General features: G+C 39.4%; 1 protein-coding gene across 12 annotated transcripts in view; it reads right to left on the reverse strand.

The window, feature by feature from the left end:
• Positions 1–18299, reverse strand: part of tjp1b (tight junction protein 1b) — a 112893-nt gene that overhangs the window by 52166 nt on the left and 42428 nt on the right. The window contains exon 1 of one of the 12 annotated variants that reach the window (XM_077516186.1): positions 2345–2391. The exons of the other annotated variants lie outside the window; for them this stretch is intronic. Coding sequence (XP_077372312.1) covers positions 2345–2376 — 32 coding nt within the window. The 5' untranslated portion in view covers positions 2377–2391. Of the gene's footprint in view, positions 1–2344; positions 2392–18299 lie in introns of those variants that run through there. 12 annotated transcript variants of the gene reach the window in all.

Genomic DNA, 18299 nt, shown 5'->3' on the forward strand with positions numbered 1-18299 from the left:
CCGATGCTGGTTAAACTGACACTTATCATAAATCTATAGTGGGATTTAATGTCACAAAGACCCTGCAGGTGGACTGGTTCATGCTCAGGAAGCACTGCAGCTTCACACACACGCACACGGCAGCTCTGTTAGACTGCACTGAATCTGGACCATGGTGGTCGTACACTTTGGTGACCTATCATCAACATTCTGAGGAAAGATTTTCCCCTACACAAATGGCTTTCTCCTCAAAACTAGTGTACATTTAGCTTTGCTAGATAGCTAGTAGTGCTGGACTAGAATTGTTCAGCTTGGCATTGGCAAATCATGCAGTTAGGATCCTGACTCCCATCACTCAATTTAACTCTAAATTTATGGAGCACTTTGAAACAAGATGGAAGCCAGATACAATTAAAACAGCAGAGGCCCCACAAGTGAACCCTGTGGAACACCATACAGTCTATTGTACATTTTTTTTTATTGTTTTATTTTTTTCCCCAATCTATTATACAATTTTTTTTAATTTAATTTATTTATTTTTCAGTCCATTAATAATGGCGTCCGCCTCCCAGTACTGAGGACGCAAGATCGAGTCCAGGCCCGGGCCTTCCTGGGTGGAGTTTGCGTGTTCTCCCCGTGCCTGTGTGGGTCTTCTCCGGGTACTCCGTTCTCCTCCCACATTCCAAAGACATGCATGGCAGGTTAATTGGACACTGAATTGTCCCTAGGTGTTCTTGTGAGCGTGGATGATTGTCCGTCTCTGTGTGCCCTGCGATTGGTTGGCAACCAGTCCAGGGTGTACCCCGCCTACTGCCCGAAGCCAGCTGGGATAGGCTCCAGCACCCCCACGACCCTTGTGAGGAGCAAGTGGTTAAGAATGGATGGCTGGATAATGGGCCATTATACATGTGAATTCATATTGTACATATTCATCCGACCACTTTCTTTATTTTTTTATTTATTTATTTTTGCTCAACATATTTAGTACGAAGGGATTAAAATAAGGAAGAAATCATCACAACAGTCACAAGTCGACTACTGAGCGCACCAAATACCTTGCAGCACAGGTAGGCCAAGCAATGTAGCATGACCACCTGCAGCCAATGATGACCAAGCGGGTCGTATCATCACCAAGTATTTGAGTCAGATGGGTGTCTTGATCTCTGCTGAGCCCCTAAGACATCAAACTCATCGAACCCTTGGGGTTCCATCGAACCCAGGTTAAGGGCTACTGGTTTAGAGTGTTACTTCCGCCAAGTGCAGAAGCGTGACAATATTTTCACAATGTTTGCAAAACTGTGAGAAAATATCGTTTCAATAGTGTGTCTAGTAAATGTCTTATTTTCAGTATGAGCACTATGCAAGTAGAACACATTTTAGTCTGTACTTCTGTTATTTGTTTTTGTTTTTTGTTTACACAAGAATCTGAATCAATGAGGACAAACACTATGGATGGATGAATGAATGACTATCACAGGGTTTATGTTGTGGGATGTAGTAGCTGAGGATGAGTAGCTTGATAAGGGCTTTGGTGCTTGGTGGAGAGATGCCGACAAGGCTCTGCATCTTTAGCATCTTTCTCAAGTACATTTTGACAGGTCTGATGGATTAAAGCCTCAACTCAACTTTCACAACAGCTGCAGCTGTAACAAAGTGCTAAAACATGAAATAATAACAATGAAATCAGAAATAACCAAACAAAATCTTCTCCAATCAGAATATACTATAAATCCGTTCACACACCTTGTCGAGTTTCTCGCCTCAAATTAATTACTTTTATCAGATTGCCTAGAAATGCAGATACTCCCTGGAGAAAGTATATGTTTAAAAAAAATAAAATAAAATAATTTGTAGATAGTGTAAACATTTCTCAATGTGTATGTAAAAATTGTTTATTCAAATAATAAAATAATTGTATTATTTATCAGAACTTTACAGGAAGTTATGACTTGTTATCAATTTAAAAAAAAAACATTAACATTTGTATTATTCACAATAAATCAATTAACCAATTACCTAATTAGATAAATGCAAACAAACTGAAAATAAACAATATATATATTTTAATATGTAAACTAGTTTAGAAATTATAAATAAATTATCAATATTATTAATGTTAATGTTATAATTCATAAGCATTTCTTTTATTTATTATTGACAATAGATTCACACAGAAAGAAAAGACAAAAAAAGAAAAAAATCCATTCACACTGACACTTCTTATTGTTTCAAACTGTTAGTAGAGGAAAGCGGGAAGCCATATTGAAGTCTCCATTGACCAGTATGAGGATGTCACAATGCAAACCACACTCCATGACAATTTCATAGTGTTTGTATTATACCTACAGTATTAGTAATGTATTACCATATTATCTTTTCTGGGTGTCGTGATGTCATGGATGTGTCATCCAGAAACACCAGATATCCATTAGCGACTCGTGCACAAGACCCAGAGGAGCTTCCAGGATTTGGAGACTCAGCATGAGAAATTATAAGAGAAAGGAATTAACAGAGATGGAGCAAAGACAACATCGCTTCCACTTCTCTCTCTGCATTAATTCAATATTGCCTGGAGGCAGATAAGGTGCTTACTGGATGGAAAAGCATTTGTGCAGTCAAATACAGTCGACCTCAGATTGTTCTGCTAAACAAGATTGCAAACAATAGCAATGAGGAAAAAGCTGCTCGGACTCTGTCTCAGCCCCGGAGCTGTCCTGTGCATTCACAAACTCATTTTCTGGATGTTGATTCGGAAATGGATTTCAGCCAAAACACTTGAGGCCACAAAAGAGCAGAATGTTACACGGTTCAACAACTGGTCCACTCAGATATAATGTGCAAAGGAACAAATCTCCATTGTCATTTGATTAACTCTTCTTTATCAAAAATTCAGAGCTCATTATTTCCATTCCAGCTATGACAGATTGCATGCAAATGTGACATTTATGCTCCCTTGGCTACATTTTTAACTACTTGTATATATTATGCATGTCTAGCAGAAGAGTAAAAAAATATATGAAAATACAAAATGTAAGGGTCCCTTTTCTTTTTTACATTTATGCTTTCACATAAAATATAACCCGAAAGGCAATTTAATGAGTCCCTCCCCCAAATCAATGGTTCCCATAATACATAGGCAGTAGATCAATCATTTGGCCTAATAAGCAGATTTAATGAGTCATTTTGAGAGGGGCTCTTCACCTTGCACCATTTTGTAATTTCGCTTCAAGCCTGCAAACATTCTGTCAACAAAATGTCTCGCAGTGCTCAAGATAATTCCTGGATCTGTGCTGCGATTTGGATCCGCTCAAAATGTGACGGCTTCCTCCATTACTCACGCTCTGCCCCGTCAGGTTTTATGAAAATCAAGCTGCCTGCTACTTTTTGTGTAATCCCGCTGACAGTCAGACAAACAAGCGAGTGAGATGCTAACTATAATCTCTTTGGCGGAGGCAATTAATTACTTCAATTTAGCTATCTTTGTCACTGTCATCTAAACTGCAAGTCCATTTATGGTCGCAAAAACATTGATAGAGGGGGCATGGCATGACATGATGATGTCTATCAAATAAACAGGAAGTATGGGGGGGAAAAAACAGCAAAAATATAGAACAGGGGTGTCAAACTCATGTTAGCTTGGGGGGCGCATGGAGGAAAATATATCATCATGTGGGCCGCATCGGGAAAATAACGGTATAAAACTTAAAAACAATTGCCGTCATTTATGCGCAGATTTTCGTGGACCAGCCCTAAATTACGGAGCTCAACTGTAATCACATTGCTCCGAAAAATAACACGAATGCAAATGGAACGTGGCAACATTTTGCGAGTATACGTGTTAAATCTATCTGTTTTGCATATATATTGTTCCCAGAATGCATTGCGTGGCAAGGTTAATGATGTTATAAGGACGTTAATCCTTGTCATATCTCTTTATATTACCAGTAATTGAATTTGTGTCGTATGTAACACGTTTATGTCGGTCTATAATAATACTACTACTACTACTACTACTACTACTACGACTACTACTACTACTACTACTACTACTACTACTACTACTACTACTACTACTACTACTACTAATAATAATAATAATAATAATAAGAAGAAGAAGAAGAAGAAGAAGAATTAAACAAACCTTAGTTTCAGTTGTGTGTAAAATAATGACATCCAGGACGACAATTGCCTGTACAAGTTGCATTGCTCGTCTGAGGACTGCTTGTGAAATTACAAATTTATATGTTTTGATTGTGGCCGGCTGATTAATTAGTCCGACATTATTTATTTATTTATTTTTTAACTTTACAAAATCATCTCGCGGGCCTGATCTGGCCCACGGGCCGTATGTTTGACACCCCTTATATAGAACCTTGATATAGATAGCGTTTTGACCTGCATTGGTGATCTTTGTAGCATATGGGAATCAAGATTTTCCTTGGAACTAAGCTGTTACCTCTTCCTGCTTCTTTCAGTAGACAAGCCAGCTCATCTCCTTAATATCTTATGACTTCCAATTTTCTCTAACCTCCATTAACATCAGTAACATACACACAAAACAAAGCCTCTTTATATCAAGTTAGAAGAAAGTGGCAGCTAACCAGTAAGTGGTTGGCTAGCAAGCTAGCATCTAGGAAATGAAGCTAACATGCCAAACACCCATTTTCAATCAGTGCACCTGCTGTCAAGAATTTGTTTACTTACCCTGCCTTCACATGCTGTGGAAAAGATGGACCTTACCACTCGGACACTCCTAATTACGACTGAGTTCTGTTCATGTGCTTTTGTTGTTGTAGCAACCAAATACACAGAGCACCTGATGTTGTATTTGCTCGTAAAACCAAACAATTACGGCAAATAATGAGTTGTAAAGGACCAGACATTGAATTGTGTATGCTACGTAATTGTGTAGATTCTACAACAACCTGCTAGTCGCCCTTATAAGTGTTAATATTTCTTGCCATTCATAAATCCTGCGGCACACTCCGCCATGTTGAAACTTGAAAAGTTCTCTCAACTCGTAAACTCGGTTATCAAAATAAATTCCTAGTTGTCCAGTGGAAAATACATGAGTGGGCGTTCACGTGCAATTTTCAACTCGACATTTGGTATTTACCATAATTTCGATACCACACGAAGGCAGCATTATGCGTCCACTAGCAGGTTGTTTTATAATCTACATGTAGCATACACAAATCAATATCCTGTCCTTTATAACTTATTTGCTGTAATTGTTAGATTTTACGGGCAAAGACAACGTCAGCTGCCTTGTGTATTTTTTTTTTTTGCTATCCAAAGTCTTTTTGACACAAAAAGCTGTCAACTCCCAGAAAAGATAGCATTACTAAAGCAATGGCAATGGAACAATACAGGAAGTAGTCTGTATCCATAAAACTAGTGATGGGATATCTGAAGTGGCTACTTTTCCAAATAAGTGTGATTGAGCAGAGATTCCACAGTAAGACAGGTAATTCAGACAAATAACTGCCTATAGGGCCCAGTGAGGCGGCTGTTATTGGACAATATCAACAACAAAATAATGGCACTTCTATAGACACTGCAACATGTCAGGAATGCCCAACATGGTCTATTCAGGGTGGATTCACAATGCATTAATTAGTTGGCAAACACACTGCGCCATTTGGCATGTTTTTCTTCAATTATATTTTTGTCATGAATCTGAGAAGCCAAAATCAAGTTTGCTTACAACTTAGACATATTGTACATGTGACGTATTCCTAGAGTTGCTGAAAAGTACTTAATATGAGGAAGGTGTAAAATAAAGCTCGCTCATGGCTGCATTACAGTCCTTCTTTGCAGCTGATGAGAACAAAGAAGAATCTGCTTCAAAAGAAAACAGATCAATAAGGAGACCTCTCGCGGCCTGCGCTGTCCATCTTGGAGTGTGATGATGTAGAACGCTAATAAAGTTAAGCATGCGCCTGATGCTGTTACTAAAAAACGGAGCAGGGGGACGCACTTTGCATTAATCAGCTGTAGGACACGCCGCAGCCTCTCTGTTGCTCCTCTGTCAGTCGGCCTGCAGGAGCAATCGGGTGCGATTAGTTGGGGCAATAACAGCTACTGCTTAATCAGCAGGTCAATAGGCAATGTTACGCTTCAATCCTCCCATCTTGGCCGCTGCTAATATAACAATTTGCCGAGCGTCCCTGACACGCGGGACACGCGATCGTAGCTAAAAGTTCACGCTTACTCTCTTCTTTGGTGAGGCAGATGTTAAAAATAAAGGCAAACGTTACATAAATGCATGCGACTTGTTGTATTATCCCTGCAGGCCTGCAACAGAGTGTAAAGTTCATTTAGTCAGGTTAATGCTAATCTTTGGCTGTGTGCAGGGGGAGGGAATCTGGTTTTAAGACTGCAGGCAAGAGGAACATCTGTTTGCAAAGACTAATCCTAATATAGCGAGCTGCAGCTATTCAGTCTTTATCAAAGGCGAGCAGAGTCGTGCCTCCGCTAATTTCGGGAGAGCACATGGCGCGCGCACATAACACGCGGCATTGGGGCAGAGGGACGTGTAAATCTCGGCGCCACACGCTGAGAGATGAGCGGGACAGGAAGCGGCGGAGACCATTTGACCGGGGAATAGGGAAGAATTAACGGTGAAATTATGTAAAGACATAAAAATGGGATCTGTTAATGTGAGGCTGCCGTTTCGCTGGAAAGCTCGTGTGTCAGTGATGCCACATCCTGCTCTTACAATAAATTCTAAGCGTGAACGACATAATGACTCTCTCTCCGAATGCTAGCTTGGGAAGTCTAAATTTGAATGTGCTTTTTACATGTCAAACCAATACATATTTCCTGTTCCGAAAGTTACACACAGTTAACGCCTAAAGCACTGCATTGATCTAAAAGGAGAAATTAATCAATATGATTTGTGGAAAAAGGTGAAACCAACAATATGTCAAAATATGAGGATTGGCTATAAATGCTAGAATACACAATGGTATATGAATTACTAGAGATGTAACAATATCCAAACATCACGATACGATATTATCACGTGCCTTTGTACATAACAGCAATGTATATAAACCACCTACAATCGCTAATAATAGTGAGGCTCTGACTTGCTAATGCAAGCACACATTGATCGCTTCACAAGCAAATTAGGTTCCACTTTATCTGACAATTAGCATAGATTTTTAACATAGGAGGCCAAAACATCCCTAATGAAAATTAAATTGCACTAATAAAATAGCCACTAGAGGGTGCTAGAACTGCACAAATGGAAATCAACCTGACTTTTTTTTCTAACAGATGTGTTCCTTTTATATATTGTGAACATGACGACGACGATATTGTGTTTTAATATCACAATATCATGATATTGCCCTTATCGTGACCTCCCAATGAATTACACAAAACAGTGTTTGACATTTATCACCCAGTCATGGCTGATACGGCCTATTTCAGGGTATCGAGTACTCATGAAGGCCGTCGATACAACCTCCAATACTTACTGGGGAAGTCAAGTCAAAAATTTTCTTTACAATAATATGTTCTATCTGCCCTTTCTAGTCTAAACACAGAATTCTTGTTAATATTGCATTTGTGAAATTTGAATTAAACACCATAATACACCATTTTTAATCATTTCAAGGGGTGGCCATTTTGCCACTTGCTGTCGACTGCAAATGACATCTCGATCTCAATCACCCAATCATGGCTCACCTGTTTTCTTCGTCTGGTCATGAATGTTCACAAGCAGTTGACAGCAAGTGCCAAAATGGCCGCCCATTGAGATGGATGAAAATGGTTGGATTTTTCTTCTTAATTAATATTCCACAAATGCAATAATCCGAATGCCAAGTTTTGATTAGTGAGGGCGCATAGAACATATAATTGTGAAGCAAAATTTTAGATTAACTTCCCTTTCACTTAAGGAAAAAAAATAATAAAAAATCTGAAACTGAGTATGTCCTCCTTGCCAGTAGGTGGCACTACACTGGCAGGTGGAATTGGTGAATCATCATATGCGTCATGAATGAAAAAAAGTCTTCACAATTATATCTCACTATGCTAATTGAAATGTATGTATAAAAGGTGCTAGTGTTATCGGTACACATTGTCAGTATTAGTGAGTACTCAAAAAAAAAAAAGATAAAAAAAAAAAGAATACTCATACTGGTATTACAGTAGTCTGAAAAAAAAAACCCTAGTGTTATCAAGCATTCGTAATATTTACTATGCCCTATTTTTCATGTATGCTGGAGCCATTGATGGTTTATGAGACATGATGTCATCATGTGCTGCTTGACCTGGAATCACCCCCACCCAGCTGTACATCAGCGAGCTATTCAGAGTTCATTTAATATGAGGAAAAAAATGTGAAACAGAAAACGCCGACTTGCAAATAATAGCTTTTGTATTGAACATCTCTTTCGCCAGCTGTCGAGCCGACACAAACGCATGGCTGGGATTCCAGCAGCAAGTGCTGATGACCTTTTTTGTACAAAAACGTCAGAAACACACAGTCGGACCCTGCTTCCACTCACAAACTGACAAAAGTACGCACTAAATAAACAAGCGTGCTGTTGGAATGAGGTGTCTCATATGCGTAGGAGCGTGTAGTATTAACAGCGTTTATTTTACGGCAAATCACTGCACATTTTACTTGATGTATTTATTTTTGGCGAGACGAGCACATTCCAAGTGATGGTATTAATGCACAGACCATGTCCAATCCATTTAGATAGCAGCCCGGTCTTGTCAACAAGATCAAGTGGAGAGACTTGACAAGATTGACTTTGCAGGAAGTGGAGACTTTGACTCGCTTACTGACCCATGGGCATCGTTTCAACCAGATGTTACATAATGCATTCATGGAGTCATGTTTTTGCAAATACGTGTGTTGTATCATATGTCAAAGGTGTGAGTTGAGAATTGGCATTGATTATGGAATGTGGGTGCATTATGACAACAGATTGAGCCTCAAGAAAGGAGAGCCTCAAAAAACACATACAGAAATAACATAATTAAACACAATTAGAAAAAAACAGTTTTTGTCACGTATTCTCCACTGCAATTTCTGGTGTGCGCTCCTTGGCCACCTGGGGGCAGTATAACATGGACTTACAGATATAGGGTACTGAAGAAGTCATACTTTGCAGAGGATAAAGAACACCACCACATAGATGCTAAGTATGACGCCGCGCTCCTATCGGGAGTTTCCTATTGTATGTTAGCATTCAGGTAGCGGAGGCTGCTTTAAATACACGTGCAGAAACGTGTAATTCCCTTTGATGTTGTCGTTTGACAGTACCCTTCAGCTGACAGTGGAAACAAACAGCTTGAAGCTTTGTTTTGAAGAATATTTTCTTATAAAATCCACCAAACAGGAACCATATTTCTACGTTGGGTTTTGACCTGTAAATGATTACAACTATTTTTAGCAGACTTTACACATTCAGGATTTTTCGGCCAATCTCCGATCAACGAGTTTAAAAAACAAAAACAACTAGAGCTGCGAGCAGCTATAAAGGGCCCTCGCAGCCCGGGCCACGTTGGGGTCCTTGCACGTTGGGGTACTTGCACGTTGGGGTACTGGCACGTTGGGGTACTGGCATATTGGAAGCAAAATTTCTTTGAAAATGGCATAATAAACGTTTACATGTAGAATATTTTTTTGCCAGTGTGTGTGTCAAGCTCAACGGGTTTTGGTGATTGTTAAGACCTGCAAAAATCAGCGTCCTTTTTTATTTTTAAGCAATGAGTTGCCCTGATTGGTATTTTTTTGTAAAAGTGTTATATACACATCATCGCTCGTTGTACTCATTGCACAATGTTACTTTTATTGTCCAAAGGGGCAATCAAAAATGAATAAAACAAAATGGAAACGTACATACGTTTGGATCGGTGTGAAGCCAGTGAACAATTTGAGTGGTGGAAACTAAAAGAATATTCATAAATGACTTAGTTATCACACTTAGAATGAGTGTACATTTTTTGTACAAAATACCGTATGTGGGGTATTTTTTATTTTTTTTATATAAGCCTCAAGGGCTAGGTGGCGCTGTATTTATAACTGAATGTTGTCATAGAGATACCTTCAGGCCTTGATTATAAGCATACATGTCAAGTGTGGGATTTTTTTTTGGAGCATGTACCGTGGAGTTATTAAGCATATCCTTCATTCACGATATTGCTTTTAATGTCCATAGAGGCTATCAAAAATAAATAAAAATATATATATGTTTGGATAAGTCTGATGCCAGTGAACATTTTGAGTGGTGGAAACTAAAAAAATATTCATAAATGACTTAGTTATCACACTTAGAATGAGTGTACATTTTTTGTACAAAATACCGTATGTGGGGTATTTTTTTTTCATGCCTCAAGGGCTAGGTGGCGCTGCATATATAACTGAATGTTGTCATAGAGATAACTTCAGGCCTTGACGATAAACATACATGTCAAGTTTGGGATTTTTTGGAGCATGTACCGGGGAGTTATCAAGCATATCCTTTTTCATTGCGAAACACACATTTTGATGCCCCGCCCTCATCATATAGTATTTCGAAAGGTCAAGATTTTTCCCCCTGTCGTTGGCTCAGGTCTTGACATGGTCCAGGCCAAGTCTTAACTCAGTCGGATGAAACGGAATGTGCAAAAATTGTAAAAAATGGGACATTCAAAAATTCGTAGCTCACTTCCTGTTCATTTTAGCATATGGGTACAAGAGACTTTTTTGTAGGTCTTGAGCTCCCTCATACACCTAAAAATATTCGTCGTTCTTGCTTAAACGTACAACCGGGGCTGCTTCGTTAAAAATTTCGAGGGGGCGCTATTGAGTCATTTTTTTAAAAATAGCACAATCAACAATAAAATATTGCTCATTTTACCAGGCCAGATGTGTGTGCCAAGTTTCAGGAGTTTCTGTGCATGTTTAGACCCTCAAAACTGGCGTTGTTTTCTTGGCGAACAGCGCTTAGCCACGCCCACAGCAATTCGCGAAAACTCACAAACTTTGTGTTGTGACATCATGAAGGCCGAAACCCTCATCTGAGCAAATATGAGGTAGGTCCAGTTAACGTGTTTGGAGAAAAACGTAGAAGAAAATTCGTAAGAAAAAAAATTGCCACTAGGTGGCGCTATCAGTTAGATGAAATATAAGTCAGTAGATGTCTTTAGGGCTGGACTCTCATCAAATGTGTGAAATTTTGAGAAGATAGGATCATCTCGGTCAAGTTAATGCAGCTTTTATTTTCACGAAAAATCTTCAGATTTTGCGTCACCGTAGCGGCCACGCCCTTTGGCGAAAAGTTACAATATTCGGTGTGGGGCATGATCAACATCTTAAGGCTTTTCTGACCAATTTTCAAATGGATCCCTTCAACAAGCTCAGCACAGTAGCTAAAAACGTAAAGTATGACATTTATTGTAACCACTAGGTGGCGCTATATGTATAACTGAATTTTATCATATAGATGTTTTCAGGCCGTGACTATTACGTTGCCTGAGAAGTTTGAGATTTTTTGGAGCTTGAACATGGGAGTTATTAAGCATTTGCTCTTTCTGGACAAATGAAATTTTAAAGGCAATATTTGATGCCCCGCCCCCGTCATATAGTATTTCAAAAAGGCAAGATGTTTTGCCCAGTTGTTCTCTCAGGTCTTGAGATGATAAATGCCAAGTTTGAAGTCAATTGGATGAAAAATGTTTGCATAGGGGGAAAAAGCATGACCACAGTGAATGTGCCAAAATAGGCCAAAATTGGACATAAAAAAATTCATAGCTCACTTCCTGTACATTTTAGCTACATGGTCCAAATAGACTTTTTTGTGCGTCTCGGGGTGCTACACGTGCCTGCCAATTTTTGTTGCTCTAGCTCAAACGTGCCGGGCTTGGTTTTTATTTTTCTACGCTAGGGGGCGCTATCGAGTCGCATTGTTATGACGACTTAATAATATCAAATTTTTCGCCGGGCCTGAGGAGTGTGCAAAGTTCGGTGAGTTTTCGTGAATGTTTAGGTACCCAAAATCGCGATCGTTTGCGGAGAATAAAGAAGAAGAAGAATAATAATAATAACTAGAGCTGCGAGCAGCTATAAAGGGCCCTCGCAGCCCGGGCCACGTTGGGGTACTTGCACGTTGGGGAACTTGCACGTTGGGGTACTCGCACGTTGGGGTACTGGCACATTATGAGCAAAATTTCTTTGAACATGGCATGACAAACCTTTACATGTGATTTTTTTTTTGCCAGGTGTGATGTGTGTGACAAGCTCAATGTGTTTTGGTGATTGTCAAGATGTGCAAAAATCAGCTTCATTTTTTATTTTTAGGGAATGAGTTGACCTGACTGTTTTTTTTTTTGCAAAAGTATGTATACCCATCATCGCTTGTACTCATTGCACAATGTTGCTTTTATTGTCCATAGAGGCGATAAAAAAAAATGAAACTGAATAAAAAAACTACTGTTGTTTGGATCGGTCTGATACCAGTGAACATCTTGAGTAGTGGAAAGTAAAAGAATATTCATAAATGACTTAGTTATAACACTTACGAGTTCACAAATTTTGTTCAAAATACCGTTTTTTTTTTTTTTTTTTTTTTTTTTTTTTAATGCCTCAAGGACTAGGTGGCGCAGTATTTATCACTGAATTTTGTCATAGAGATACCTTCAGGCCTTGACTATAAATATACATGTTAAGTGTGGGATTTTTTGGAGCATGTACCGGGGAGTTATTCAGCATATCCTTCATTCACGTTACTGCTTTTAACGTCAATAGAGGCTATCAAAAATAAATAAAACTAAATAAAAAATACGTATGTTTGGATAGTTCTGATGCTAGTGAAAATTTTGAGTGGTGGAAAGTAAAAGAATATTCATAAATGACTTAGTTATCACACTTAGAATGAGTTTACATTTTTTGTACAAAATACCGTATGTGGGGTATTTTTTTGTTTTGCCTCAAGGGCTAGGTGGCGCTGCATATATAACTGAATGTTGTCATAGAGATACCTTCAGGCCTTGACTATGAGCATACATGTCAAGTTTGGGATTTTTTGGAGGATGTACTGGGAAGTTATTAAGCATATCCTTTTTCAGTTCGAAACACAAAGTTTGATGCCCCGCCTTCATCATATAGTATTTCGAGAAGTCAAGATTTTCCCCCCTGTCGTTGGCTCAGGTCTTGACATGGTCCAGGTCAAGTCTGAAGTCAGTCGGATGAAACGTGTAGGAGAAGTGGGCAAAAGTATGCCCCCTGTAAATGTGCAAATATCGTCAAAAATGGGACATTCAAAAATTCGTAGCTCACTTCCTGTTCATTTTAGCATGTAGGCCCAAGAGACTTTTTTGTAGGTCTTGGGCTCCCTCATACACCTAAAAATATTCGTCGTTCTTGCTTAAACGTACAACCGGGGCTGCTTCGTTAAAAATTTCTAGGGGGCGCTATTGAGTCATTTTTGTAAAAATAGCACAATCAACAATAAAATATTGCTCATTTTACCAGGCCAGATGTGTGTGCCAAGTTTCATGAGTTTCTGTGCATGTTTAGACCCTCAAAACTGGCGTTGTTTTCTTGGCGAACAGCGCTTAGCCACGCCCACAGCAATTCGCGAAAACTCACAAACTCTGTGTTGTGACATCATGAAGGCCGAAACCCTCAACATTTGTCACACTTAGAATGAGTGTACATTTTTTGTACAAAATACCGTATGTGGGGTATTATTATTTTTTATATATATATATATATATATGCCTCAAGGGCTAGGTGGCGCTGTATTTATAACTGAATTTTGTCATAGAGATACCTTCACGCCTTGACTATAAATATACATGTCAAGTTTGGGATTTTTTGAAGCATGCACCAGGGAGTTATTAAGCATATCCTTCATTCACGATATTGCTTTTAATGTCCACAGAGGCTATCAAAAATAAATAAAAATATATATATGTTTGGATAAGTCTGATGCCAGTGAACATTTTGAGTGGTGGAAACTAAAAGAATATTCATAAATGACTTAGTTATCACACTTAGAATGAGTTTACATTTTTTGTACAAAATACCGTATGTGGGGTATTTTTTTTTTATGCCTCAAGGGCTAGGTGGCGCTGCATATATAACTGAATGTTGTCATAGAGATACTTTCAGGCCTTGATGATAAACATACATGTCAAGTTTGGGATTTTTTGGAGCATGTACCGGGGAGTTATTAAGCATATCCTTTTTCAGTGCGAAACACAAATTTTGATGCCCCGCCTTCATCATATAGTATTTCGAAAAGTCAAGATTTTTCCCCCTGTCGTTGGCTCAGGTCTTGACATGGTCCAGGTCAAGTCTGAAGTCAGTCGGATGAAACGTGTAGGAGAAGTGGGCAAAAGTATGCCCCCTGTAAATGTGCAAAAATCGTCAAAAATGGGACATTCAAAAATTCGTAGCTCACTTCCTGTTCATTTTAGCATATGGGTCCAAGTGACTTTTTTGTAGGTCTTGGGCTTCCTCATACACCTAAAAAATGTTGTAGCTCTTGCTTAAACGTACAACTGGGGCTGTTTCGTTAAAAACTTCTAGGGGGCGCTATTGAGTCATTTTTGTAAAAATAGCACAATCAACGATAAAAAATTGCTCATTTTGCCAGGCCAGCTGTGTGTGCCAAGTTTCGTGTGTTTCTGTGGCAGTTTAGGCCCTCAAAATTGGCGTTGTTTTCTTGGCGAACAGCGCTTAGCCACGCCCACAGCGATTCGCGAAAACTCACAAACTTCATGTTGTGACAGCATGAAGGCCGACACCCTCATCTGAGCAAATATGAGGTAGGTCCAGTTAACATGGTTGGAGAAAAACATTGAAGAAAAATCGTGAGAAAAAAAATTGCCAGTAGGTGGCGCTATCAGTAAGATGAAATATAAGTTTGTAGATGTCTTTAGGGCTGGACTCTCATCAATTGTGTAAAATTTTGAGAAGATAGCATCATCTCGGTCAAGTTAATGCAGCTTTTGTTGTCACGAGAAATCTTCAGACTTTGCGGCACCGTAGCGGCCACGCCCTTTGGCGAAAAGTTACAATATTCGGTGTGGGGCATGATCAACATCTTAAGGCTTTTCTGACCAATTTTCAACTGGATCCCTTCAACGAGCTCAGCACAGTAGCTAAAAACGTAAAGTATGACAATTATTGTTACCACTAGGTGGCGCTACATGGATAACTGAATTTTATCATATAGATGTTTTCAGGCCGTGACTATTAAGTTGCCTGATAAGTTTGAGATTTTTTGGAGCTTGAACATGGGAGTTATTAAGCATTTGCTCTTTCTGGACAAATGAAATTTTAAAGGCAATATTTGATGCCCCGCCCCCGTCATATAGTATTTCGAAAAGGCAAGATTTTTTCCCCAGTTGTTCTCTCAGGTCTTGAGATGATAAATGCCAAGTTTGAAGTCAATTGGATGAAAAATGTTTGCAAAGGGGTCAAAAGCATGACCACAGTGAATGTGCCAAAATAGGCCAAAATTGGACATTAAAAAATTCATAGCTCACTTCCTGTACATTTTAGCTACATGGTCCCAATAGACTTTTTTGTGCGTCTCGGGGTGCTACACGTGCCTGCCAATTTTCGTTGCTCTAGCTCAAACATGCGGGGCTTGGTTTTTATTTTTCTATGCTAGGGGGCGCTATAGAGTCGCGTTGTTATGACGACTTCATAATATCAAATTTTTCGCCGGGCCTGAGGAGTGTGCAAAGTTTGGTGAGTTTTCGTAAATGTTTAGGTACCCAAAATCGTGATCGTTTACGGAGAAGAAGAAGAAGAAGAAGAAGAATAATAATAACTAGAGCTGCGAGCAGCTATAAAGGGCCCTCGCAGCCCGGGCCACGTTGGGGTACTTGCACGTTGGGGTACTTGCACGTTGGGGTACTGGCACGTTGGGGTACTGGCAAGTTTAGGTAAGGCACATTGGAAGCAGAATTTCTTTGAAAATGGCATGATAAACCTTGACATGTGGATTTTTTTTTTTTTTGTAAAAATACCGTTAAGTTGGTGTATTTTTTTTTATGCCTCTAGGGCTAGGTGGCGCTGTATATATAATGGAATGTTGTCATAGGGATACCTTCAAGCCTTGACTCTAAACATACATGTCAAGTGTGGGATTTTTTTGGAGCATGTACCGTGGAGTTATTAAGCATATCCTTCATTCACGATATTGCTTTTAATGTCCATTAGAGGCTATCAAAAATAAATAAAAAAGTACATGATTGGATAAGTCTAATGCCAGTGAACATTTTGAGTGGTGGAAAGTAAAAGAATATTCATAAATGACTTAGTTATCACACTTAGAATGAGTTTACATTTTTTGTACAAAATACCGTATGTGGGGTATTTTTTTGTTTTGCCTCAAGGGCGAGGTGGCGCTGCATATATAACTGAATGTTGTCATAGAGATACCTTCAGGCCTTGACGATAAACATACATGTCAAGTTTGGGATTTTTTGGAGCATGTATCGGGGTGTTATTAAGCATATCCTTTTTCAGTGCGAAACACAAATTTCGATGCCCCGCGCTCATCATATAGTATTTCCAAAAGTCAAGATTTTTCTGCCTGTAGTTGGCTCAGGTCTTGACATGGTCCAGGTCAAGTCTAAAGTCAGTCGGATGAAATGTGTAGGAGAAGTGGGCAAAAGTATGCCCCCTGAAAATGTGCAAAAATCGTCAAAAATGGGACATTCAAAAATTCATAGCTCACTTCCTGTTCATTTTAGCACATGGGTCCAAGAGACTTTTTTGTAGGTCATGGACTCCCTCATACACCTAAAAATTTTCGTAGATCTTGCTTAAACGTACAATCGGGGCTGTTTCGTTAAAAATTTCTAGGGGGCGCTATTGAGTCATTTTTGTAAAAATAGGACAATACATGATAAAATATTGCTCATTTTGCCAGGCCAGATGTGTGTGCCAAGTTTCATGAGTTTCTGCGCATGTTTAGACCATCAAAACTAGCGTTGTTTTCTTGGTGAACAGTGCTTAGCCACGCCCACAGCGATTCGCGAAAACTCACAAACTTCGTGTTGTGACATCATGAAGGCCGAAACCCCCATCTGAGCAAATATGAGGTTGGTCCAGTTAACGTGTTTGGAGAAAAATGTACAAGAAAATTCGTAAGAAAAAAAATTGCCACTAGGTGGCGCTATCAGTTAGATGAAATATAAGTTCGTAGATGTCTTTAGGGCTGGACTCTCATCAAATGTGTGAAATTTTGAGAAGATAGGATCATCTCGGTCAAGTTCATGCAGCTTTTATTGTCACGAAAAATCTTCAGACTTTGCGTCACCGTAGCGGCCACGCCCTTTGGCGAAAAGTTACAATATTCGGTGTGGGGCATCATCAACATCTTAAGGCTTTTCTGACCAATTTTCAACTGGATCCCTTCAACGAGCTCAGCACAGTAGCTAAAAACGTAAAGTATGACATTTATTGTAACCACTAGGTGGCGCTATATGTATAACTGAATTTTTTCATATAGGTGTTTTCAGGCCGTGACTATTACGTTGCCTGAGAAGTTTGAGATTTTTTGGAGCTTGTACATGGGAGTTATTCAGCATTTGCTCTTTCTGGACAAATGAAATTTTAAAGGCAATATTTGATGCCCCGCCCCCGTCATATAGTATTTCGAAAACGCAAGATTTTTTGCCTAGTTTTTCTCTTAAGTCTTGAGATGATAAATGCCAAGTTTAAAGTCAATGGGATGAAAAATGTTTGCATAGGGGGAAAAAGCATGACCACAGTGAATGTGCCAAAATAGGCCAAAATTGGACATTAAAAAATTCATAGCTCACTTCCTGTACATTTTAGGAAATGGCTTCCACTGACTTTTTTGTGCGTCTCGTAGTGCTACACGTGCCTGCCATTTTTCGTAGCTCTAGCTCAAACGGACCGGGATTGGTTTTTATTTTTCTACGCTAGGTGGCGCTATAGAGTCGCGTTGTTATGACAACTACATAATATCAAATTTTTCGCCGGGCCCGAAGAGACTGCAAAGTTTGGTGAGTTTTCGTAAATGTTTAGGCCCTCAAAAATGCGATCGTTTACGGAGAAGAAGAAGAAGAATAATAATAATAATTCTTACAAAAACAAGAGGGACCTCGCAGCGGTCGCTGCTCGGGCCCTAACTAGAGCTGCGAGCAGCTATAAAGGGCCCTCGCAGCCCGGGCGACGTTGGGGTACTTGCACGTTGGGGTACTTGCACGTTGGGGTACTGGCACGTTGGGGTACTGGCAAGTTTAGGTACGGCACATTGGAAGCAGAATTTCTTTGAAAATGGCATGATAAACCTTGACATGTGGATTTTTTTTTTTTTGTA

This window comes from Festucalex cinctus, chromosome 3, assembly GCF_051991245.1.
Source record: "Festucalex cinctus isolate MCC-2025b chromosome 3, RoL_Fcin_1.0, whole genome shotgun sequence".
NCBI lineage: Eukaryota > Metazoa > Chordata > Actinopteri > Syngnathiformes > Syngnathidae > Festucalex > Festucalex cinctus.